Source organism: Brachypodium distachyon, chromosome 4, assembly GCF_000005505.3.
Source record: "Brachypodium distachyon strain Bd21 chromosome 4, Brachypodium_distachyon_v3.0, whole genome shotgun sequence".
In the NCBI taxonomy this organism is placed as follows: Eukaryota; Viridiplantae; Streptophyta; class Magnoliopsida; order Poales; family Poaceae; genus Brachypodium; species Brachypodium distachyon.
The window spans coordinates 30,948,291-30,971,168 of record NC_016134.3 but is presented as its reverse complement, the minus strand read 5'-3'; the positions used below and the strand labels follow the sequence as shown (position 1 = coordinate 30,971,168).

Genomic DNA, 22,878 nt, shown 5'->3' with positions numbered 1-22,878 from the left:
GTCGCTTTCCGCTACATATTCACTTGCAACCTCTGGAGACAAGTAGTAGCGACTGGAACAGAACCTGATTCCACTCATCTTCTTGATGAGTCCTTTTTCAGCAATTGTTAAGGTATCTCAACTTCTTTGCTGTGTTTCTAGAGTACACGACACTTAATTTCAAAGGAATGATCTTTCCTGCTGTTTCAAGAATCTTAAGAGGAAGTAGCAGCCAACAATTACTCTATTAATCTTTAAGTTATATGATACGAAAATCATGAACATTAGCAAGAACTTTTAAAAACGGATCCATTAATATAAATTTCATGTATGAAAAAACAAATATCAATAGAGTTTTTATTGGTCAAACATTGTCTTAACGAAACAAAATACGTCAACTTTGGTGTGAAAAAAAAGTAAAACATAACTAAATTCGACACCGAGACAGAGGTTACGGAATCATTTTCTTTTCAAATTTTTTTAATCAAAAGCGAATAATGTTTGAATTTAGAATTTTGGCCCCACCTTCAAAAGTTGTGGTCTTCACTGAAAGAAAAGAAACGGAGTGTTTGGTGCCAGCCAATGACAAGCGGGGTCCCACTCAGGTGCCAGTGTGTCCGTAAAGCCGCGGGACGTCAATGACAGATGGGTCCCACCCACCACCGGGCGTGTCATCCTCTTCCTTATCGTCCAAATTTCTCGCAGCAGAGCGCAGACTGAAAGAGCAGAGAGAGAGAGGACGAACAAAACCAATGGCCGCTCTCCGCCACCTCGCCGCCGGCGCCACCAGCTCCTCCTTCGATCTCCGGCGGCCGCCTTCCTTCTGCCTCGCCGGGACGCGGCCCCTCCGCCTTCGCTCCCGCCTCGCCCGTGAGTACGACCAACCCTTGCTGCTGTACCCCTCTGGCGGTTTCTCTTCAGTCCGTCGGCAGCTTGAGGATCCAATATTCCAATCCATCCCCTTTGCAGGTGTCTACGCGCTGTCCAGCAACGACATCAAGGTGGGGCTCAACCTCGAGGTGGACGGCGCGCCGTGGAAGATCCTTGGTAGGGGAACACTGGAATCCACCTTTTTCTTTTCCACTGCCGTGTGTCCAATTGAGTAGAAAAACCTCTGTCAGAGGATAGACCGGTGAATGTAGTATCCATCACTATGAGAAATTCATCCATTTTACTTCCATCTCTGCTCAAGCTCAACCATTGGCATTGATTGATTTGCGTAGCTTCCAACTTCCATGCTACGTTAACCGCAAAGAATCATGTGCCTTTAACATTATAGTCTGCAATCAAGCTGTTGCCTCTGCCCAAAATGGTTGTCCAACTAATGATCCTGATTGTTTGCTTGTTTGTGATTATATGCTTTGTGGTAACTCATAACCCAACAAAAAAAAGAAGGAATTCTTGCCCCGAGCTGGCGGTTGGTGTTTTCTGAAGCAATGTGAGACTGCAATTAGCAGACACTTTTTTGGCGAACACGCTCATGGGGACGTAGCTAGCCATCTATTGCTCATATTATCATGTCTTGTTTCTTTAACAAACACGACAACCGACTCTTCCTTCTCCATGTAACAACAGAGTTTCTCCATGTCAAGCCTGGAAAAGGTGCCGCTTTCGTGAGGACAAAAATGCGCAATTATGTCTCCGGCAACACGGTTGAGAAAACATTTCGAGCTGGAAGTACGGTAATCTGAGCAGAGACTCGCTTTTCAGAATCTGAAGCTGAGTTTAGCAGTTCTTTGTGTGTGTGTGTGTGTGTTCTATATTTATGCTTCGGTACATGCATCCACTTGGCTATGCAGCAATCTATAGCTGCCACTTTGTTCTATTTTCAGATCCAGGAGGCGTCTATTTCAAAGGAAACCAAACAATTTACATACAAGGATGGCCCCCAGTTTGTATTCATGGATCTGGTACGAACTTCATTTTCTCTCAAATATGTCATTACCAAAGTACCTTCGAGATGCTTATGTGTTTCATTCATTTAGTTTCTTCATTGCATCTTCTGCTGTAAATGAGCTAGAGTAAGCTGGTAACTACAGGAGTTCAATTTAGATAGATAACTATGGATTGAGTTATGCATAGATAACTGATGTAAAAAATTTGGACATCTGGCAACTGTTTTAGATGGTAGAATTTCATGATAAGGCTTCAGCTCTATCGAGGAAACTCTCCAAATTTATCGTTTCAATTTTTTCTAATAAGAATGGCGAACCAGGAGCCAGATTGGTCCAATAAAGCAATTCCCGTCCCTTTCCAGAAAAGTAAATGATCTAGTTGCAGAAAGTGGAATGTCACATTTCTGTCATCCCAGAAAGCAAGATGCCTGAATGTAAACCAAGAGATCAGTACTGCGCATTAGTCAAGTGTGCAATGTCCTTATCTTCTTCTTTTTTCCCCTTGCAGACGACCTTTGAAGAAAGTCGCTTAAATGAATCAGATGTTGGCGACAAGCAAAAGTGGTTGAAAGAGGGAATGGACTGCAATTTGTTATACTGGAATGGGCGGGTATTTCCTGTTTTCATGCCATCTTCTATCCACCTTCTCATACTTTTCGATGCTATGCTACTTGATCATGTTATATATTCCTGCACAGCACAAGATAAATATTGGCCATTTACATTTAAGTTATTCTGCAGATCATCGATTTTGACCTTCCCATCACTGTTCGGCTGACTGTAACTGAGACTGATCCAGGGCAAGGTGACAGTGCACAAGGTAGAAGGAGTGCTTAGCCTGATACACCTGTTTTAAGAATTTTATTTAACAGTATGCTAAATCATTTTAGGCTTCTGCTAGATTCGCATGAGCCGTAGCATAGAATTTGATATAAAAGTACTTCACTCAGCTAAACATTGACGATCATTTTCCTGAAATCTTAAAAGCCTTTTATGTTCACATTATTGTTTAGTCATGCACCATGCTAATGGAAGTATAACTGCATACAGTATAGATATGAGGATTGCAGAATTGTCATGTATATTCCTTTTATGATGGAGGTAAACATCATCTAATTCATTTTCTGTGTTCCACAGGAGGAACAAAGCCTGCAACCCTGGAAACAGGAGCTGTTGTCAATGTGCCATCTTTCGTGGATGTAGGCGATGATGTTCTAATTGATTCGAGAACCGGCCAGTACATGAGTAGAGCATAGAGCGCGATGCTAGACGAAACAGCAACAGAGAACTAGTTTCCTTGTTCGCTCATTTTTGGTTTAGTCATTGCATTTATGTAAGTTCACAACATTGTTCATTCATTCATCGCATTGGTACCCTTGACACCAGGCATAAAGTTCTACTGAAATTCTCTTCAAGCTGTGTCCCAAATTCCTCTTGCTAACAATGGTATAACCCTAGAATGGAACAGAAACAGGAAACACTCTAGTTAGCAAACTGCAAGTATAAATTACAAGTTCAAAAACCTGTGGCTTTTTGCCCAGTGACTGGACCTGCGTGAAAAAGATGACCCTGTTCAGAATCTCTCGCCGAACCTGAAGAAGAGGGCTCCAGTGCCAGCGTTGTGGTCCACGGCGTACTCTGCTCTGATGGGTCCGAGCTTGACACCAACACTGTACGACGATCCATGGCCAGCACGCTGGAAAAACTCCGTCGGGTTCCCCTTGACATCCTTGGAGCTCCCCAGGTCAGTGCCGTGCTTGGCGAAGGCGTACACCTGTGTCTGCTGCTTCTTCATCAGAGGGACGGGGATGCGCACCTCAGCAGCAACCTGCACAACAGATTGAGTGGCAGAAGAAGGGTCTGTTTGGTTGGAGACCTGAAGACCATGCCTGACAAAATGTGCTGCCTGAAAGTAGCCTGTGAATTTATCTTTTTTGGCCTGGCCAGGCACACAACAAAATTGTTGTTTGGTTGACATCTTTTGCCTGAACAAAAACTAGTAGAGAATAGTGAAGTAGTCAGCTCAGGCACACTCCGTTTATAGAAGCCAGAGCTCAGGCGCACGAATTTGGTGGCCTGAATCAGGCAGCTGCCAGGTCAGCAAGCAAACAGCTCACAGGCAGTTCTCAGGGAGGGTCCCGGCCAGGCATATTTGCACCAGGGTAGCAACCAAACATGCTCGAAATGACACTGGCGACTGAAATGGCGTATAGGAAGAACTTTATATATGCGCTTAGTAATGTAAATGCTTGCCTCAAGAAGGTTCCTGGAAGCGCCGAGTTCGCCCATGCCATAGCCCCTGACCGAGTGGGGGCCTCCAAGCGGAAACGTCTCATAGCTTGGCAGGTCTCCCACACAGCCTGCGTAGCGTCCATGGGCGACAAGGACCACCGGCAGCGGCTTGCCAGCGCCATTCTCTTGTTTGTTTAGATTCATGAACTTTGTCATGGTCAGCTGGTGCCGGTTGAAAAATGGGTTCTTGCTCCCAATGCCCAGGCCTTGGTCCAACTGCAGAATGTATATAGAACAAGAATGAATGTTCAAAAAAAAAAATGAAGTCTTGGGAATTTGCTCTTGGAACTTTTGGAAGCTGGAAGACTACTCTGATACCTGGAAGATGCATCTGTCGCCAATGGTCGCGCCATTGACGATCTCCGTGTTGTCCTGGGTCACATTGGCCTGCAGGAATGCCATCCGGTCTACGCCTGTGCCGCTGAACATTGTGGGAGGCCCATCCATGCCCAGGGCGCCCGTGGCCGTCGTTCGGAGCCCGTGCGTGCACACATCGTTGCTCTTGTCGTGTGTCGTGATCTCTTCTACAACAAGCCCGTACGTCAACTTGCTCTGCTTCGTGAGGTTCTGCAAATCCAGGATTGTAATTCAGAAAAATTTCTCATGTTGGATATGATGCTTGAAGTTCAAGCATTTATTTGACTGTTCATGGAAAGAGAAATATATGAAAGGAGGGAGCACTTCCTCTGTTTGAAAATGTAAGCCTTTCATTTCAACACCTAGGGGGCATTATTGATTTGTGCAAACCTCTGTTATGTTAGCTTTGATCCAGACTCTGTCGACCCATGGGCAGAGCTTCTTCCATGCCAGGGCCAGTGACGAAGACGGGGCTCAATTTCTTGGTGTTGAAGCAGCTGGTTTTGAAGGTGCGGTTCTTGCCATGGTTTTTTACACCATCTAAGTAAGGATGTGTGTACTCAAGCTTGAACGAAAGATCATCCTTAGACCCAATAAAGAAAATGGATAAGTGAAGGTGCATATGGAATGTCCAGATCACAAGTTATGTAGCTGCCCAAAGAGACAAAGAAGCATAATCTCACCCTCCTAATATAATAACAGAAACTAAAAAAAATGCTGCCCCTTATATGAAATCACCCCTGTGAACTAATGCTAAGCATAATCACGAAAAGAGCTCGAAAAGACCCATTGATCTCACAAGAATCACCCATTAGGCCATCACCAATTCACCTGAGGGTTGAGCAGGTTGCTGGATGCGACAGAACCAGTGAGAGATCTGTTGAGGCCACAGATGTTGCGGTGCTCAAACGACACACTTCCCCCAGGTTGAATAGATTGCTGAAACAAAGAAAGCCCCTCCATTAGATATAAAAACTACAGGTTTTACGAGGATACAAAAAAGATTGCAGGCACATTACAAGAGTTGGCCGCCCCTGACGCCCTGGCACAATGCTCCAATCTGCGGTCACTTCGGCTGATTTGGGATCTTGTTCAATTAGCTTGATCTCAACCAATACCCCCTTGGGTTTTATCGTCAGGGCATGGATTCACCTCTATGTTGGAGAACACTCCCAGAGAGTGTATGTTCTTCTGCGCTTGCTTCCCTGCCTCGATGCTGAAGATATGGCCTGGCCGAAGCTGCAAGAGCAGATCATCAACATAGACAATGGTTAGAACTCTTGAATCTTGACAAGAACATGCTAATCAATCGTGGAGCATCATATAGAATTATGTTGATTATTAGTAATCCTAATGACAGATCATCCTGTCTCTCTCTCTCATGTTGTACACATGTTCAGTAGAAACAAATAGTACCTGCTGTGGCAGCTCTCTATCAATGACAGGGACCCGGGTTCTCCCCTCGACATCATTGCCGAGCTTATCAAGGAACTGGTACTCGACACCGGTGACCTCCCCCTCGACGACCTCGCACACAACCTCACCAGCATCAAGGTTCCCGAAATTGACAACCTGCGCGCACACAAACCCCTCATCATGGTACCACTTCTGAACCATGTCCCTGACCCTCTGCAGCAGCCTGGCGGTGACCTTCCCCTGCCTCCTCACCATCTCCGCCACCTCCGCCCGCACGCGCTCCGGCAGCACGCACGGCGCGGCGCGGCCCAGCCGGCGCTCGTACTCGGACTCGAACTGTCGCTGCCGCTGCCGCCGTTGCGCATCCGCTCCCTGTCCGTCATGTCGTCGTCGTCGTCGGGGCCGAACTCCTGCGGGGCGGGTATGAGGCCGCCGACGTTGGCGCAGCGGAGGCGGCGGGCGGCGGGCCAGGCGGACTCGGCGTAGGCGACGGTGAGGGCGAGGGTTCCGTCGGGGTTGGGGCGGACGGGGTTGAGGCGGACCCGCTCGAACAGGCCCGAGGAAGAGAGCGCCTTGAGCTCCTCCAGGATCTTTGCCCGGGTGTAGACGCCGCCGGGGCGCAGGGACGAGGACTCGAACAGCGGGTCCTCGGGCCCCGTTCTTCCGCCGCAGCGGGGCGTGGTGGCGTCGAGGAAGCTGACGTCGGAGACCTTGTACCGCTTCCGCCCGTCCAGCCTCGCCAGCGGCACCGCCCGAGCCCCGAGCCCGTGCGCGTCCCAGCCCTGCTTCGACGAGGGCTCCGCCGCCGCGTGCGCCGGGCCGGCGGCGAAGAGCCACGACAGGAAACCCCCTCCGCCGGTGGGGACGACGGGGCGAGGAGGAGGAGGGTCGCGGGAATCTGAGGCGGCAGCGGCGGAGATGGCGGAGGCGAGGGCCGTGCGGTAGCCAGAGGCGAAGGGCGCCATTGGAGGGGATGGATTGGGGTGAGGTGATCGGAGGAGAAGGGTTTCGTGGGGGTTTAAGGACTGGATTAGGGACGTGTTTTTTTTTGGGGGGGTTTGCTCGTTTCGTATTAAAAAAAGTTACTGGGCCTTGGTACGAGTTAACGGGCCGAAAGATTTTTGGCACACGAGGCCTGACCTCGTCTCCTAGCCCATGAGCCCGTACATAACACATGCACAGTTGCACACACACGCAAACGAGGTTTCACCGTTTTAGTCGGAACAGAACAAATTAAGACCATTCAACATAGTTCTCTTCTGGTTTCAAAAAAAAAAAAACATAGTTCTCTTCTATGAATATAACAAGAACAAATTAGACTCCTAGAGTCCATTTGTTGGCAAGTTTAGCATGTGCACCACGTTTTGCTTCGTGTATGTATCAACTTTGTCATAGTTTTAGTCTATGTCAAGATTAGCCCAGTGGCATACTTATCCCATTTATCTTTCTTTTTTGTGAGTACGTTATCCCATTTATCATAGCGAACGTGACCACCGTCACCATTTGACATCTTTATTGGAGTAAAGATGAAATAGTCAAGAAATCATAAGAGAAAAAAAATGATCGAATAAGATCGGGGTTGTTGAAAGGGTATAAACACTTTTTTTTTTTGCAAAACATGCTACCCTGCGCAAAGGATGACAGGAAAGAGAGGAGAAGCGAGTTCGAGGCGCTGATAGTAGGGGTATAAAGACATGATTTGCACAATTAATGATAATTATCATGATTCGTTGCAACGGTTGTTCGAACTTAGGTCGAAAACCGCGCTAGAGCGGATGATGTTTGACTAAACTGCTGCTGAACTATTCTCGAGCTTATTCGATGTATCGCCACAGGCACTCGAAAGAGAGATTTGTGCTTCTTCAAGCGAATCGATCGTATGTGTGTTCCTAGGGTCGATGAGCCTTGTAGATTCGAGGTCCGAGCTCGAAGATGAGGCCATCTTCGAGCTCGGACCTCGACCACCCAAACTGCTTCCATAATTCAGACGTTACCACCTTAACCTTTTTGTAAGGTGTGATGATGTACACTAGGTGAACAGTAAACTTTGATCCAACTCAACCCTTGCATCGCCCCAGCACAGAAATGCGGCTCGAATCCGAATGCAAAGAAGCAGAAGAAGAACCATGGCGGCAGTACTAAGAAGCAGCAGTACTATCAGAATTTCATGTCCCAGTATTTAAACTCCAGCCTGAAACAAAAGAACCAAGGAGCTGCTACTACACCCAATGTGCGCTAGTCCAACTTTGTGCGTCTTCTCCCTAATCACAAGAACTGGAAGTACTCGATGCATCTCGACTGGCCGATCGGGAGCAGCGTCCTGGACAGAGCACCACCGCCACCCGTGATCGACGAAGACGAAGAGCCTGCTCCTCCAGCGTGATCGTCGGCCTCCATCTTGACCGGAGCGTTGCCTGTTGACAATGAGGACGATGCATCTGCCCACTGAAACTGGGGAGCGTAGGTGCCTCTGTCCTGCGGGTCGTTCCCTCTGCTTGCCGGTGAATGCAACGCTGCAGTCGATGGCGGGGTCAGGAATGCGGGCAGCTGCTCGGTGGCGGCACTTGAGCCGAAGCAGATTGACACCGCCTTCCTCGAGGAGGGCTGCTCCATGGTGTCTGGGGCGCTGCCGATGGGCCTCGAGGTGGTGTTGCAGGTGTGATGGTTGAAGTAGGTGACCGAGAACAGCGGCGGGTCGCTGGTGTCCTTTTGCTGGACCTGCTTTGTGGCAGGGCACTTCATGTCATTCTTGTAGGTGCATCTGTAATAGAACCTGCAAACAGCAAAAATGCAGACTCAAACTTCCACTCTGAAAGGAAATAGAATAAATTCTTCAGAGTGCAAAACTTTCAGGTGCAAGTTAGGGAGAGCAGACATGCAACAGTGGCATTCAAAAACACTTGTATTCCAGAACATCACCCACCAACTATTCCAGAATACCATGGGAGTGTTTTCACCTTCGTGTCTGCCGCTCTTGGCATTAGCAAAAGGACACCACATAGTGACATAAGATGACTTTTGTATCGCTTTGTTGGCTCGTTGCTACTAGAAGAAAAAAAATAACATTGCCGCTAATTTGCTTTAAAAATATATTTCCCAGGGGCGATTTACTATTTAATAGCTTAACCAATGTACCTTTCAGTTAGTGAGTAAAGCTGCCCCTATTCTACTAAATTTCAAGTTGGATGGTTGAACAACACTTCTTGGACTACTTTCTCACGCCTTTAATCTACCAACTTGCCTTATTCATCTTAACACTTGTATTATTTTACAGTAAGCATAAATACATATAGTAAGATTCCTTATAACATCGCTTTTTATCTAAAGAAGCATAACTTAATTGAACTGATAAAACCGTGTAATTCTTCATACAGTATCTACCTAATTAGGCAGAAATGTTGACAGTACACACACTTCGGGGACCTTTCATCCACCCCGCCTTCTCGAAAAAGAAACATCCACATCCATTACTAAGCTCTCGGTAGACTAAGAGGATATATGTGAGGTCTGCATCACGGGCCAAGAAGTCTCCAAGGAAGTAAAAAAGAAAAGGTTAGCAGACACTGTCGGCATGCGTGATGCTAAAGTTGAAACTTGAATCAGGACAAGTGTGCAAAACAAATGAGGAAACTTCTAGTCTGCTAGTGAAAAGTATATTCGATTTCAAATGACTTGCAAATGACAGGCAGCAAAGGAGGTCCACTTGCGGTTTTTCCATCCATACGGTGAGCCAGGACTTAATGGATTATTATTTGTCTTGTTGAGTTGTCCATTATGCAAAGAGATTGCCATCGTGGAGGTTCTTTCCCTACTGTGATTACATAAACATTTTCCAGTTGATGACAGGCATGCCTTTCAATTCTTTCACTTGATTAAGGGCTATGCCGACACTTGTCGCCCGCCAATTCTACCAAGCAGCAGCTAGTGGAAAAGCACACAATTTGATATGTCCAGAACAGCACTTGTTACAAGAAACCAAAATACATTGACCAAACCGCCCGCTGAGGGCACATCAAGCGGTAACGTGACTTCGGATAATAAATGTATTGTCTTTCTCTGAAATAAACAAATGCAATGTCTGGCCCACTAGCTAGCTGCATACAAAGACTATATGTTGACCCCTAAAAAAGAGAGAATCATTCCTTCTCTCTCTCTCTATATATATATAAATGTCACAGAAAAAACTGAAGATCAGTTACATGAACATGTACAATATCTGAATTCTTAAAGATATCTTCTTCTCCACATAGACTAAAGAGATGATACTACCGCGTACCGACTAATTATCTCTAGACAATAATCTTCGAAGATTAGGAACTCTGTTTCCTGCTAGAAACAGGGCAGAAAGTCCAAGTCCCAAATGTTTCAGATCAACATACACACAGCCAGAAAAGTTAATCCACCCAACTACAGGTCCTGTACTGCGAATTCAGTAGTAGATCTACCGACACCTAAAAATCAACCGCTGTTCTTGAAAATCACTTTACCACGCACAGCCGCAGACAAAGATGAACATGCATGGACTGGAAACAAATAGGAGGAGGAGGAGGAACATGGTGTAATCTGTGGGGAATTAAGAGAAACCGAACCTTGGGAAGTTGGAGTTGGAGAGCTTCTTCTCGCCGTACTTGCGCCACTGGTGCCCGTCGTCGTACGGCGCGTAGGTGTCCGCCGTCCACGTCCGCTCCTCCTTCCTGCCGCACGCACAGCAAAATCAAACAATCAAGAAGCTGAAGTAGAAAAAAAGACCCATCTTTGAACCCGCTGCGAAGGAATCAACAAGCGCGCGCATACCGGATTCGGTGCTGGGTCCTGCCTCCGCCGCCGCCGCCGCTGCCGGAGGCCCTGGTGGTGCTGGATCCGAGGTCGCCGGGGTACGCAGGGACGGAGTCCAGCGCCATGGAGGGCGGCTAGCCGGAGAAGAAGAAGAAGAGGAGTGAGGTGAGGTGAGGCGAGCGGAGACAAGTCTTCTCTTGGGATTTTGTGGGCCGGCGGTGGAGAAGAAGAAGAAGAAGAAGAAGAAGAAGGGGGGAGACGCTTCTTCTGGGGCTTCCTGGGAGTCTCTGACTAGCTTCATTTATAGCATTAAACAACGACGGCGGAGGGAGGAGCCGTTTTTCAACGTTAACACGCGTCGGCGCCGCCACCTAACGGCGCTCTCCCCTGCATTTCTTTCAATTTTCCACTTGTTCTTGTGGATTACTCCTGCTACTAGCCTCTGAGTTATTTTTTGCTAAAGAACTTTTGGAAACGATTCAAATGAATTTCAAATTATTTATTTTGAACTGTATGCATACGACCGCATTTTTAGTCCCTAGCATACAAAGAAATTTAGAGAATGGTAAGAAGTCTTAAAGGAAGTTTTTGGCAAAATCTTTTTGGAGTTGTAGAGAATGGTGTACCACTAAACTCTTTTTCTTAAAAAAAAAAATGCCCGAGTCTGATATTAGATGATGCAGGGTCTGAAGTCTTCGCAAAACCGTTACATCATGTTGTTGTTGTAGCAGAAGACCCAAAAGGAAAGAAATTGCGACGAGGTCCTCGTGGAACACGCGTACATTACGAATACATGCATAGCGACAAGTGGCCGAGGCGCCGCCTATGGGATGCCATGTGTTTTTGTTGAAGCTCCCACCGGTTTCGAGGTGAAAGCTCGCCATCACGAGCCATCACGAGCAACAGAACATTGCTTCGGTCATGTGGATTTGAGAAGACATGATAATACAACTTTGGGCATCTTTATTCCCTTGTTTTATGAATAGTGCGAGTCAATGAGGTCCTAAACCTCGTGATAGGATGATGGTTTTGTTGTTCTCATGGTATAGAGGTTGGGAGAGTCTTTCATTATCGCCAACTTTTGGTTTTGGAAATTTATCATCCAAACCTTTTATCTCTGCTTTTTGTCAAAATCCATAGTTTGTACTAGAATAATTAAAAAAAATAAGACTTGCCAAAACACTTATAACATTACCTCCCAGTTAAAGGAGCGAAGCTGGCATGAATCAGAACCCAGCATGCACGAGCCAAATTGTGTAGGAATATTTTTTTCATTTTTGCTATGGCCTCTTTTTAGAACCAGATAAACTTAAAAAAGGTAATGATGTTGGTTTTTTTTTATGAGTTTTTCTACATCTAGCTTTGATGTGAGTTGCTTCACCTTTTTAGTTGGAATTCATAGATCTTTCTTGTAAAAGTTCAGCTGGAACATATTTTGCAAGAATTTTTTCGTTAACTCCAAACATCTCAATTACATAGAAAAATTCATATGTTTTTCCTGCGAGCATGAAACCGCCATTTCAGCCATGTAGGTTTAAAAAGACAAATTTCACGTATTTTCGGAATAACACGAACCCAATATGCTATTATAAAGTCCACAAAAGGAAGGTGGTTGTCTTAGAGGCTAGGAGAGTTTTAAATTTTATTTTCAGCCAAACTATTTTTTAAATCTAATTTTAGCCAAAACTCTTCATATGTGCTATTAAGAATAAACCAGGAAATGAAGGCAGCTAACGGAGTGAAGCTGGCATCAGTCAGTGCACATGGATCTTAATTTCTGAATTCCAGATTTATTTTTTAGCAAATGTCAATGCAGTTCCATGTGCAGGAGGGACAGCTCATGCATGCTTCCTGAACCTGCATGCTTATTTTTTCTTTCCATCTCATGCAGCTTGGTCTTATGTTACTTTGTTAATTAGAAGAAAGATGTAGCTTTGTTAGTACAAAATCTTGGGTTTGGTGAATCAATCCTACCGGCACAGGCTAGCATTGGAATCAATCAAGAAACTTTTAATAGTGTCTGATGGACACCCTAATCTCCCACAGAGTACATATACTAGTCTTTTTTAAGCAGTTCCAAGGCAGGGAGATGGTAGCATAAAAAACATAAAAGAAGATTAGTAAGACCAAGTATTGTTAATGACCCCTATTTAGATCAGTGGAACTGGTTTACCATGGCCGGTAATAAACCAATTATAATGACAAGGGACAAAACATGCAAGTATCACGAGCCTTGTCAAATGGCTTAATTCATCATGTCTCACTAATTTCAACCATGGTAGAAATTAATGGAAATGCTGATTTGACAACGAGTACTTGTAACATGAAAAGAAAACACTAACATTTGAATATGCCAGGACTATTATTAGTTTTATTTGTCCAGCTGCATATACCAGAGGCTATAACCATCTCAACTTTCCAAGGAAGAAAAAAAGGAAATAGCTCATCAGCTAGCTGACTAATCAACAAAAGAATTTCACTGTCAAGGACCACACAGAAAGCAAGAGAAACGATTTGGCAATTTTAGAATTGCGTGAGGAAATATTTTAGCCATTTGAGATTGTGGCTCTAGTTGTAGCCGCATCACCCCAAATGCACTTTTATTGTTTTGTTGCAGCCATCAAGAACTTGTGGTGACAGACTCAAACAGTGCCAGGCTTAGTTTATTTTGGATTGTTGGGACCAGATCAAATTGAGCTCTTTCTTTTTCTGAAAAAGAAGACCTTAATTTTATTGTTGGGATGGGACCAGAGATCAAATGCTTCTTGCATTTCTCTTCTTCAAAGTCCTGTCATTTGTTATGAGAAATGCGAGGAGTACAATCAATAGACTCTTCAAACACATAATGTGCTAGACTTCATTCATTAAGAACTGTTAATTGATCAGAGGCGTGTGTGTGTGTATTCCATGATGATGTCTGCAACAAATATGTTAGATGAAATGTAACCTTATCTTGTGCTTCCTTGACTATCCCCATCTGCGTACCACAATTCATGGGATTTCTTCTATTTGTGATCTTGCATGCTAATGATGGATCTTATATAATTATTACATGCTACGAAGGATCTTATATAATTGTATAGTTAACTAATTATTAATTAATTACTATTTATTTTTAATTTTTTTTCACCTTAGTTTTCAATTCTTATTTAAATTCGGGTATCAATGCTGCAGTATTATGTCCTCCCCGTCCGAATAATTGATAGTAATATCAATTAAAATTCTGGCTTCTGCCCATGGCCAGCAATATCCATGTGATCATCTTCTGAAAGATTAAAATCAAATTTTGAAAGATTTAGTTCAATTTTTAAATCATATTCTTTCTTTATTTCTTCAAAAAAAATCATGAATTCAAGTCATAATTCTTTGAAAATTTCTTATTTTAACTCTTCTTTCCATATTTTTGAGGTATTTTCTAGTACTTCATTTATCTTCAGATCTATATATTCAGAATCTAAAGGATCCACTCCTTTTATTAGGCAGTCTTTGTATGTTTGATATTTAGGAGATTCTTCTTCTTTTATCTTCTTTAATATTAATGTTTCTTCTTTTACATTCTTTGTATTTGATGAAGAAGAAATATCTTCTCCTTTGATCTTCTGAATATATTCTTTGGCTTTCGGTTCTATGTAAGTTATGAAGAAGAAGAAGAATTAATAAAAGATATGCTTAAAGAAAATGAAGTTTTTGATGGATCTGAAGAAAATAGTGACTTTATAAACTCTCTAGATAATGTAGGAATACACAATTTAGAAATGCAATGGAAGCTATGGAAGTAGAAATGAATAACAAAAGAAGAAGGACATAATGTGATACTTCAGTAAAAAGAGAAGGAGAGAGAGAAAGACCAAGAAGGGCAGCCGGAACATGGCCTACAGAAAAAGATGATTTCCAACCAACATACATCCCTGAACAATATAGATATATGGGTACTAAAAGAAGCGATTTTGAAAAACCAATACAATTTCAAAATTATAAGAATGATGGTGCAATATTAAATCTAGCAGCCCATGACCCAATAGACTGGCCTGATATAATTAGCATATGGAAAGGTTTAATAGTTCAAAAATATATACAAAATCAGCATAGCATAGGCAATAAGGTGGAAGATATGATAACCTATCTTGAAACCTTTTTAGGAGAATCTGTAAAAGTTTTATGGGAACAATTGGTAGAAACATTTCATAGTCAATATGAAGAATTAAAAGCAGCTGGAAGTAATTCCCATAACTTCGCTAATATTATATCACTTGTAGTCATAGCAGAAGATCCAGATTTAGGAGATACCACATTGCAGAATGAGAGGTTGCGAGAAATAGAAAAATTAACGTTAACAAGTTGGAAAGGTATAAAAGAATTCTCTCAGCACTATTTATATAATGCTACCACCGCTAAACAAGGTTTTAATACAGGGGTAGTAGAAAGATATTTTAACAAATTACCTGACCCTTTAGGATCTATAATATTCGAGGAATATAAGAAACAAACAGAGGGTTCGGTTTCAAATATATCTCAGGCCATTAATTTTTTTTAAGCAACTAAGAAAGGTATGTATGGATATACAAGCCCAAAGATCTATGAAAAAAGCAGACTACAATTTTTGCAATAATATTGCTCAAATACCATTAACATACGGAGAAAATAGACATAAAAATAAAAAATATTACAAATCTCAGAAGAGAGATAATAGGAACTTTAGGACAAAGAAAAGATATTTTCTAAGAAGACCACCGATATGCAAAATTAATAAATATTAGCTACGTTAATATTCAGATTATTTAGGCTAATATTAGGTTATATGGTAAATTAAATATTTTAATATTATGATTATCTTTTGCAGGTTCTTAAGAGACTGGTGAGGCCAACGGAACTACTGACAGTTTTCGTAGTGATGTAATAATCCTACTCAGTACTCACCGTATTTATTACTATATTGTTCAGGAGTAGCTAAGTTTATTTCCCTAGGCGTCTTTAAACAGGTTTATATGGGTGATTTCTTATCGTCTTCCCAGGCAGTTCCACCCGAAAAGAACACTTCTCTACGGTTACAAGGTTCTCATTTTAACGCCATACACTCGGCTTAACAGAGAACTACACGCAGAGGTTTCTCCTATAGGATCCCTAGCATAAGCACCCACCCATATAAACATGCTAAAAAGACCGAGGGAAAAAACTAAACTGCTTCATTTCACAATATAGCTTACATACGGTTTTCTCTTTCGGGAACCCCCAAAGGGCTCACACAAAGATAAAAAATTTACCTTACTACCTTCCCACTCTTATGTTACAAATGCCTTGATGTATATATATATATTTGTGTGAGAAAAGAAAGACGAGAGATAGGAGCTGGTAGTAGATCCGGTATCTGCTTTGCATGTGTTGCTGCGTTGTTCAAGTGAGCAATTTGATTCATTTTAATCGAACCAGGAGAGCAAACGAATGATCGGTCCATCTGTCCATCCATTAATCTTGATTATCTTGACGGTGCCGGTGGGATGGTTCCTGGAAGATCACTTAATTGGGAGTCTCTAATTGTCATTATTTATGTACTCGTAAGATTATTTTAAGCTGATCTAGAACTCCATGGACATAGTGATTTTAATATGGTATAACAACAAGGAAAAATCAGAAGTAACATGGTAGAGCCAACCAAACAAATCCCCAAAAAATGGTACTAATGTCCAATGTGTAGATTCTTTGTTAAGGCAGAGGGTTGAACTGCTTAGGCTTTCAGCCTCTCAGGTCAATGTTTGCAGCTTAATTATGCAGCCGGCTGCAGCAGAAAGTTCAGAGGAAGCACAGCCTAGCTAGCTGCCTAGAGATACGACAGTCTTGGCAAGGAAAATAATATGTGAGTGGTAATTTTTTCTATATATAATATATGCTGCAGTCCAACTAATACTAATGTATTTGACATGCAGACTTGTGCTTGCAGTGGGCTACTGAAAATTGTAGCACTAACTTATGACTCTTCCATTCATCCATGGCTCTATGCTGCAAAGTCTCAATTTGATGAGGGAAGGTAGGAGTTTGATCAAATTACTTTGTTGCTAACTTGATGGATATGACTGGTTGTTCTATTTAATACTCCACTTATTTCTGATGGAAAGAAGAACAATGCTGACAAATGAATATTTGGATCAACATGTTGAATTTTCTAAAACTTGTATGGAATACATTCAAATGCCCTCGGTTCTGAAGAAGAATTAGCATCATTGTACCTTGTCTTTGAATGGGCTGTCCATAGTCAGGCCTGATGGAATCCTTAAACGGGCCGGCCTCTTGGTCGAGAACTAACAGGGCCAGGGTTTGTTCCTAGCGGATTGAGCTTCAAGCCCAGTAGGCTTTTATAGCAAGCCATGGCCTACTCATCAGTAACCTGATTCTTATTCGCAAGAAAAAAAAGTAACCTGATTCTTTTTTCTCTCTCTAAAAACCCAAAGATTCTGTTCTAAAAGAAAAAGGTCAGTAAGGCTTCAAAAAAATAAGGTCAGTAAGGCTTCAAAAAAAATAAGGTCAGTAAGACACTAACCGGAGCCTAAACTTCTCCTGATGAAGAATAAACCCTGAGCTACAGAAGAGAGATATTTTTTTTTACAGAAAGATCTTTGAAGAAAAAAAAGACAGCAAGAAATATAATAAAGAGGTTCTTATGCTGTAAAAAAGAGAGGAAAAGATGATGCCAGCCAAATGGCAAGCGAGTTTATCTTCAGGCAAGAAGAGAACACGTCACTACTAAATATGGAAAATGGAAATGGCTGTTAACCCAAGCAAAAAATGGTTAACCCAGATTGGTGCCTCTGACACATGACCATTATATTAGGTTAAGGACCAGAGACATGCTTGACAGTGTGTGTGCCTGAAGCTGCTCCTGATGCAAACAGTTTCTTTAACCTGGAAAATCTGACCATCAACACATGAACCAGCAAAAATTTCCAGTCAGGGACAGCGGTTTGATGCCCTTCAGGAATGCCACTTGCAAACAGCTTTGTCTATTTGCAATTTTGTCTATTTGCAATCATCAAGAGACAGGATGCATCATGGAAAGACAAGAGCCACATGGCCTGGTAGTTAGTACACATTTCCTGCACAGCTTAACATGCATGAACAATTTAAGATAATAGATCTTTCACCTAACAACACACAATTCTGGAATGTGATACATGGAGGCTGGGAATTATGCAGTTGCAGAGGTAAAAGAGAATGATGGTTCAGCATCAGTAGGGAAGAACTGTGACAATGGTAAACTTGCAGATGCCGATTTCAAGTAGGGAGTTCTCACATGCCAAATTACTGGGAACAAATACTAGTGCAGACGCCGATTTAACAGTGTAGGATGTAGCATAAAAAATTCTTATTATACCCCCAAAATATGGACATGTTTACATCAAGAATAAACAATATATATACCACATGAGTAAAGAATTTTGAGAAACCAAATGAGTTCAGATAGAGCTAGAGTTGTCCGAAAAATTCCACAAAACTATTTGCAGGAAAGTTGTCGTCAAAACTGTGACTTCCAAGGGGCCAAAGGCTTCACATCCCAGTGCAAAACCTCACTTGTTCTTTCTTCTGGACACTCTGCTGGACACCGGCACCATTGACTCAAAGCTCTCATATCCATCATCAAACACCCTGCTGCGACGTTCAAACGCCCTGCTGTGACGTAACAACTGGCTAGCTGAATCATACCCCATGAGTCGGTGAAGTGCGGAGTCTGAAACCTTCTTGCTACTCTGTGAGGCATCAAGGGCTGATCCTGCTTGTGTAGAGAAGCTTCTAGTGAAGGATGGTCCATACTCTTCACTTACACTAACAGGATAAGAAGCACTCTCAGTTCTAGCAACTGTTCTGTCATCGGGCTTGCTTGATTTTCGGGCTACTTCCTTGCTGAAATTTCCATCGGTGTGAGTTACAGCAGGAACTGATAACACAATAACCTTGGAGCATCGACCACACTGCATCTTCCCAATCTTTCTTTTTGACATGTAGATGTCTGATGGCATTTGAACCAAATGGAAACAGCTGTTGCATACCGTGTATGGTGAGGCACCTGACAGAGGCCGTAAAATATGCTTTCTCACCACTGGCTTCTGTTCCTTGAAGCTCGACTTGAGCGAATCATGGTCAAGGACTGAGCTACCAGCATATGAGGACTGGTAATATGAATTTAACTCCCAAGCATCGTAGCTGTGAGGGATGTGCGTTTGCACATGTCCAAAACGGCAGTTTGCACATGAATGGGGTGGTGAGAAAGGATTTGGTGGGGGATACCTTGGTGGCTTTGCATGGCCATAATAGGAGTCTAGAGTACAGGAACTTGGGATGGAATCAGCATCAACACTTTGAAACTGTTGCTCGGCATCATAGCTATTCAGTTGTCGCGGCTGGTATTCAAGGCCTTTCTTCTGGTACCTTTTCTCCAAGCCCTTCTGGCTAGAAAGCCTATTTAGCTGATCTCTTAAATCATCCATCTTCTTGAGGCGCTCAAGTTGATCAACAGCCTTGAACTTGTTTGATGTTTTCAGCACCAAATCTCCTTGATTTGGAGACCCGCTTGAGAGAGAACTTGAGGTCCCATCCATTTGTGACTCGATAAACTTTTGGATTGACTCGAAGTCTTCAGAATCAAGAGAAAGTCCTTGACGAAGTAGACTAGCTCTGTATTGGGACGATATCTCTTCTTTCTTCTTATCGAAGGTAGGAAAGCTAGGTGATTTGCCATGAATCCTCTCACTTGACAAACTTGAAAAACCAGTAACAGATGCTGCATCGTCAGCTTGAACACAGATAGCTGTATTGTCATTTTCCATATGGCCCTCTTTCTTTTCTTCAGTGCCATCAGAAGTTAGCTCCTGCTGTTCAAAATTTTGTCCAGAGTTGGGATGTCCATCACTGAATGAAGAGGTGACTCCTTCACATAGATTTGCACTTTCATTGTCCAGGTACTGTGGATCCTTATCATGTTCATTCACAAGAATTGTTTCTGCAATGTCCTTGTTTGTAACCACGACAGGCTCATTCGCATGAATACAGTCAATCTTACTGTCCCCTTCTGCAAGATCCTCTTCGCTCTCTTTACTGTCACCAATTGTTAGCTTGTTTTGTTGAAAGCATTGTCCAGATTTGAGATGTCCATCATCAAAGGAAGAGGTGCTTCCTTCACATGGATTTGCACTTTCAGTGTCCAGGTACTGCAGATCCTTCTCATCCTCATTCTCATGAATTCTTGCTGCATTGACTTCGTTTGTAACCATGACATTCTCATGCCCATGAACACAGTCAACCTTATTATTACCTTCTATGGTGGCCTCTTCCTTTTTGTTTGTAACCATGACATGCTCATTCCCATGAACACAGTCGACCATATTATTACCTTCTATGCAGGCCTCTTCCTTTTTGTTTGTAACCATGACATGCCCATTCCCATGAACATGGTCAACCTTATTATCACCTTCTATGGGGGCCTCTTCCTTTTCCTTAGCGCCAGCAGCTGCTAGCTCTTTTTGTTCAAAACTTTGTCCAGATTTTATAAGTCCGCCATCAAAGGAAGACATACTTCCTTCACATGCATCTGCACTTCCATCAACCCGGAGTTGTGGATCCTCATCATGCTCCTTTCCATGAATTTTATCTGCAACATCTTTGTCTGCAACCGCAATATAGTGTTCTTCAAACGGCTCTTCTACATCACCAAAAGACCTCTCCAGTTCTTCGATCAATCGACCATGAGGATCACTTCGAGGGTCATCATTCATTTTGCCCCCTGACAAAAACCTTCGACTACCAAATTGGTTATGAAGAGCATCATTAAGCCCATTGCTGTCAACTACATCCAGAAAGTCTTCCTCGTCATCACTCAATGACAGAGACCTCTCCAATTCTTCAATCAGATCTTCATAAGATCCAATATGCAAACCCTCGTATGGTTGTATCTCTTGGCAATTCATATTTTGATTGCCATTGCTATCAGAATATGTTTGCTCGGCCACACTCTCTATTTCCCCTTCCATATTGTTGCCAGAATCAGCTCCCAATTCCTCACCTGCCATGGTATGGACATCAGCAACTTCTCTGCCAACACTTGCATCGTTTGCATCATCCATACCGGAACCCTTCTCCCCATTCTCATTTTCACTTGTCTCAATATTCTGTCCATTTTCTATCAACATAACACTAGAACTAGCTTCGGTACCTTTGTCATCTTCCCCTTTGATCAGAAGCTGAGGGTTTCGAGCATTTCCATCAATAAGCGGATGACAGTTCTCCTCACCACCAAGCTCACCAGGTGTCGCGCCCTCCCCAACGGGCATATTTCTTTCCGGATCAACACTACCATAGGAGTTATCATCCTTGCCGCCATCCGAAATGTTTCCCTCCACCACACCTTCGCTATGCGGCACATTAGAGGAGACAACTTTCTGTTCATCCAAGCAAATCGGCTTGCTGTTCTGCGGGGATCCTTCGACACTACATGGAGAGCTGGTCCGCTCACCAGATCCCGGATCGGCATGTGTCACCGGCCCACCTCGATTCTTCGCTGCAGCAGCAGATTCAACTACAACTATCAAACAAAAATGTTCCTTTTTCTGGGGAAAACAGAAATGAAGCACTAATTCCTAAATAATCAGGCAACGCGGGATGGATCGGCATGAGAGCCTGTACTATACCTCGAAGAACAGTGCTGCAGCCGCCGCACCGGTAGACCGGGATGGACGGGTACTCCACCAGAAGCTGGAGGCACTTGGGGCACCTGACGAACCGCAGATTGTGAGCTTCCATGGCGGCCATATATGGTCTCTCTCAATCACTCCGTTGAAATGTCACCGACATCAACATCAACCACCCTGCTGATAAAAACAATCAATTAGTCTAACAGCAAGAAATCCCCACGGGGACCAACCAATCCATGGATGGATCAACCAGAATCCGCCGAGTCACAGATCTAGGAGGAGGCGGCGGCGGAGTAGAACAGAAATCCACAAAAAAGAAAAAAGGACGAACCTTTGCTCTCTGGAGACCATCCCCAGCGCCCGTAAATGCCCCGCTCCTGCTAGAAGGAGACCCGGAGGGGTGGCGAATCTCCGGCGGCGGAAGAGGGGAGAGAGCAGGACCCAAAAGGTGAAAGAAAAAGAAGAGAAGGCTATGGCGTCAGTGATGGCCAGGTGAGCTCAGGGTCGAGCTGTCTGGTGAAAGCTCGCGGAGAGAGAAGAGAGGGGGAGGAGGAAGGAGACCATGGCAGGGGGACCAATGGAGGAGAGGACTCTCTGGCTGCTATGCTGTTGGGAGATGAGCAGCTAGCAAGACTCGGACAGAAGAGCATGGCGCTGTCTGCTTTGCCAGTTGCCACTTGAGCAAGAGCAGCTTAATTACTGCCAAAATTGGAGTTGTACTTGTGTGATTGTGTCACACAAGTACTGCACGATTGAGCTGTGTGTGATTAATAATTGCATGGACGAGTCAAAACCAAAGAAAGGGGTCAAAGATCAGGTCAAGAAAACCAAAAGAAATATCTTTTATTGTCGTAGTCAATTAGTCGTAGCTGCAGAGCGTGAAGACTCCGGTGCTCCGACTCCGGTTTGTAGTTAGGACGGTGATCCAGTCAGTTTCGTTGGGAAGCAGATGGCTCGATCTTCTCCCCTATCGTCAATTCTGGTGAGTTTTGGTTGATGTGGTCGGTGCTTTCGTGTCGACTCTTATGGTGGTGGTGGCCGCATTCGCAGAAGATTTTGGTGTTTTGAAAAGGGGTATGTGATTCGTGGTTGCCGATGATGTTCTTCTTCTTAGGCTATGGGTAAAAGATGACGGAGCTAGGATCCAACGGGCTTGGGAAAGATCCCCGGCCCGATGTGTACAGCCTTGGTCTCGTTGTGTGCGTCGGTCCAGTTCGACAGCTCGAAAAAAACAACAATTTATGCTATGGTGCTCCTCTAGATCTAGAAATGTCGGCTGCCATCTTTCGTGCTTCAACAACACCATGGCGTCATGAGAGATTGGTGGTGGACGAGGGGTTTGACCTGGTATAATGGTCTCCAACAATCAACTTGTAATTTTTATTTTTGAAGGATCCCATGTGCCCTCGCTTTCATTTTGCAACCTTGAGATGAAAATTCTTCGAGTTCTCAACCGCAACAACGAGTTTCAAATACGGTTTAATCTTCAT

The 22,878-nt window shown here is 43.6% G+C and overlaps 3 protein-coding genes and 1 pseudogene across 5 annotated transcripts; 1 reads left to right on the top strand and 3 right to left on the bottom strand.

Moving 5' to 3' along the window:
• The first annotated feature begins 662 nt into the window (after positions 1 to 662).
• LOC100830255 (elongation factor P) lies at positions 663 to 3,289 on the top strand. The gene is made up of 7 exons (XM_003577798.4): positions 663 to 849; positions 949 to 1,026; positions 1,555 to 1,661; positions 1,812 to 1,889; positions 2,383 to 2,484; positions 2,616 to 2,694; positions 3,012 to 3,289. Exons 1-7 carry the CDS (start codon positions 732 to 734, stop codon positions 3,128 to 3,130), a joined length of 681 nt encoding a protein of 226 aa, XP_003577846.1. The 5' UTR covers positions 663 to 731; the 3' UTR covers positions 3,131 to 3,289.
• Positions 3,209 to 6,962, bottom strand: LOC100823298 (annotated as a pseudogene).
• A 959-nt stretch (positions 6,963 to 7,921) lies between these two features.
• On the bottom strand, positions 7,922 to 11,012 carry LOC100822988 (WRKY transcription factor 55). Of its 2 annotated transcripts, XM_010239644.3 has the most exons (3): positions 10,734 to 11,012; positions 10,529 to 10,633; positions 7,922 to 8,712 (listed from the first exon to the last, which is right to left on the bottom strand). In XM_010239644.3, the coding sequence occupies exons 1-3, from the start codon at positions 10,838 to 10,840 to the stop codon at positions 8,205 to 8,207; spliced, it is 720 nt and encodes a 239-aa protein (XP_010237946.1). In that variant the 5' UTR covers positions 10,841 to 11,012; the 3' UTR covers positions 7,922 to 8,204. The 2 variants fall into 2 exon arrangements, with proteins under 2 accessions (XP_010237946.1, XP_024319235.1); XM_024463467.1 differs by lacking the exons at positions 10,529 to 10,633; positions 10,734 to 11,012 and adding an exon at positions 9,321 to 10,522.
• Positions 11,013 to 18,037: 7,025 nt separating this feature from the next.
• Positions 18,038 to 22,075, bottom strand: LOC100822671. Of its 2 annotated transcripts, none has more exons than XM_010239643.3 (3): positions 21,720 to 22,075; positions 21,386 to 21,565; positions 18,038 to 21,255 (listed from the first exon to the last, which is right to left on the bottom strand). In XM_010239643.3, exons 2-3 carry the CDS (start codon positions 21,504 to 21,506, stop codon positions 18,272 to 18,274), a joined length of 3,105 nt encoding a protein of 1,034 aa, XP_010237945.1. In that variant the 5' UTR covers positions 21,507 to 21,565; positions 21,720 to 22,075; the 3' UTR covers positions 18,038 to 18,271. The 2 variants fall into 2 exon arrangements, with proteins under 2 accessions (XP_010237945.1, XP_010237944.1); XM_010239642.3 differs by having other exon boundaries at positions 21,386 to 21,562.
• Positions 22,076 to 22,878: the final 803 nt, after the last annotated feature.

Coding starts and splice junctions, on each gene's coding strand:
- LOC100822671 (XM_010239643.3), bottom strand. CDS start 21,506: ATGGCCGCCATGGAAGCTCACAATCTGCGGTTCGTCAGGTGCCCCAAG. Junction 21,256..21,385: donor CTGCAGCACTGTTCTTCGAG/GTATAGTACAGG, acceptor CTGCTGCTGCAG/CGAAGAATCGAGGTGGGCCG.
- LOC100822988 (XM_010239644.3), bottom strand. CDS start 10,840: ATGGCGCTGGACTCCGTCCCTGCGTACCCCGGCGACCTCGGATCCAGC. Junction 10,634..10,733: donor AGGACCCAGCACCGAATCCG/GTATGCGCGCGC, acceptor TGCGTGCGGCAG/GAAGGAGGAGCGGACGTGGA. Junction 8,713..10,528: donor TCCAACTCCAACTTCCCAAG/GTTCGGTTTCTC, acceptor TGCTGTTTGCAG/GTTCTATTACAGATGCACCT.
- LOC100830255 (XM_003577798.4), top strand. CDS start 732: ATGGCCGCTCTCCGCCACCTCGCCGCCGGCGCCACCAGCTCCTCCTTC. Junction 1,027..1,554: donor CGCGCCGTGGAAGATCCTTG/GTAGGGGAACAC, acceptor ATGTAACAACAG/AGTTTCTCCATGTCAAGCCT. Junction 1,662..1,811: donor CATTTCGAGCTGGAAGTACG/GTAATCTGAGCA, acceptor TTCTATTTTCAG/ATCCAGGAGGCGTCTATTTC.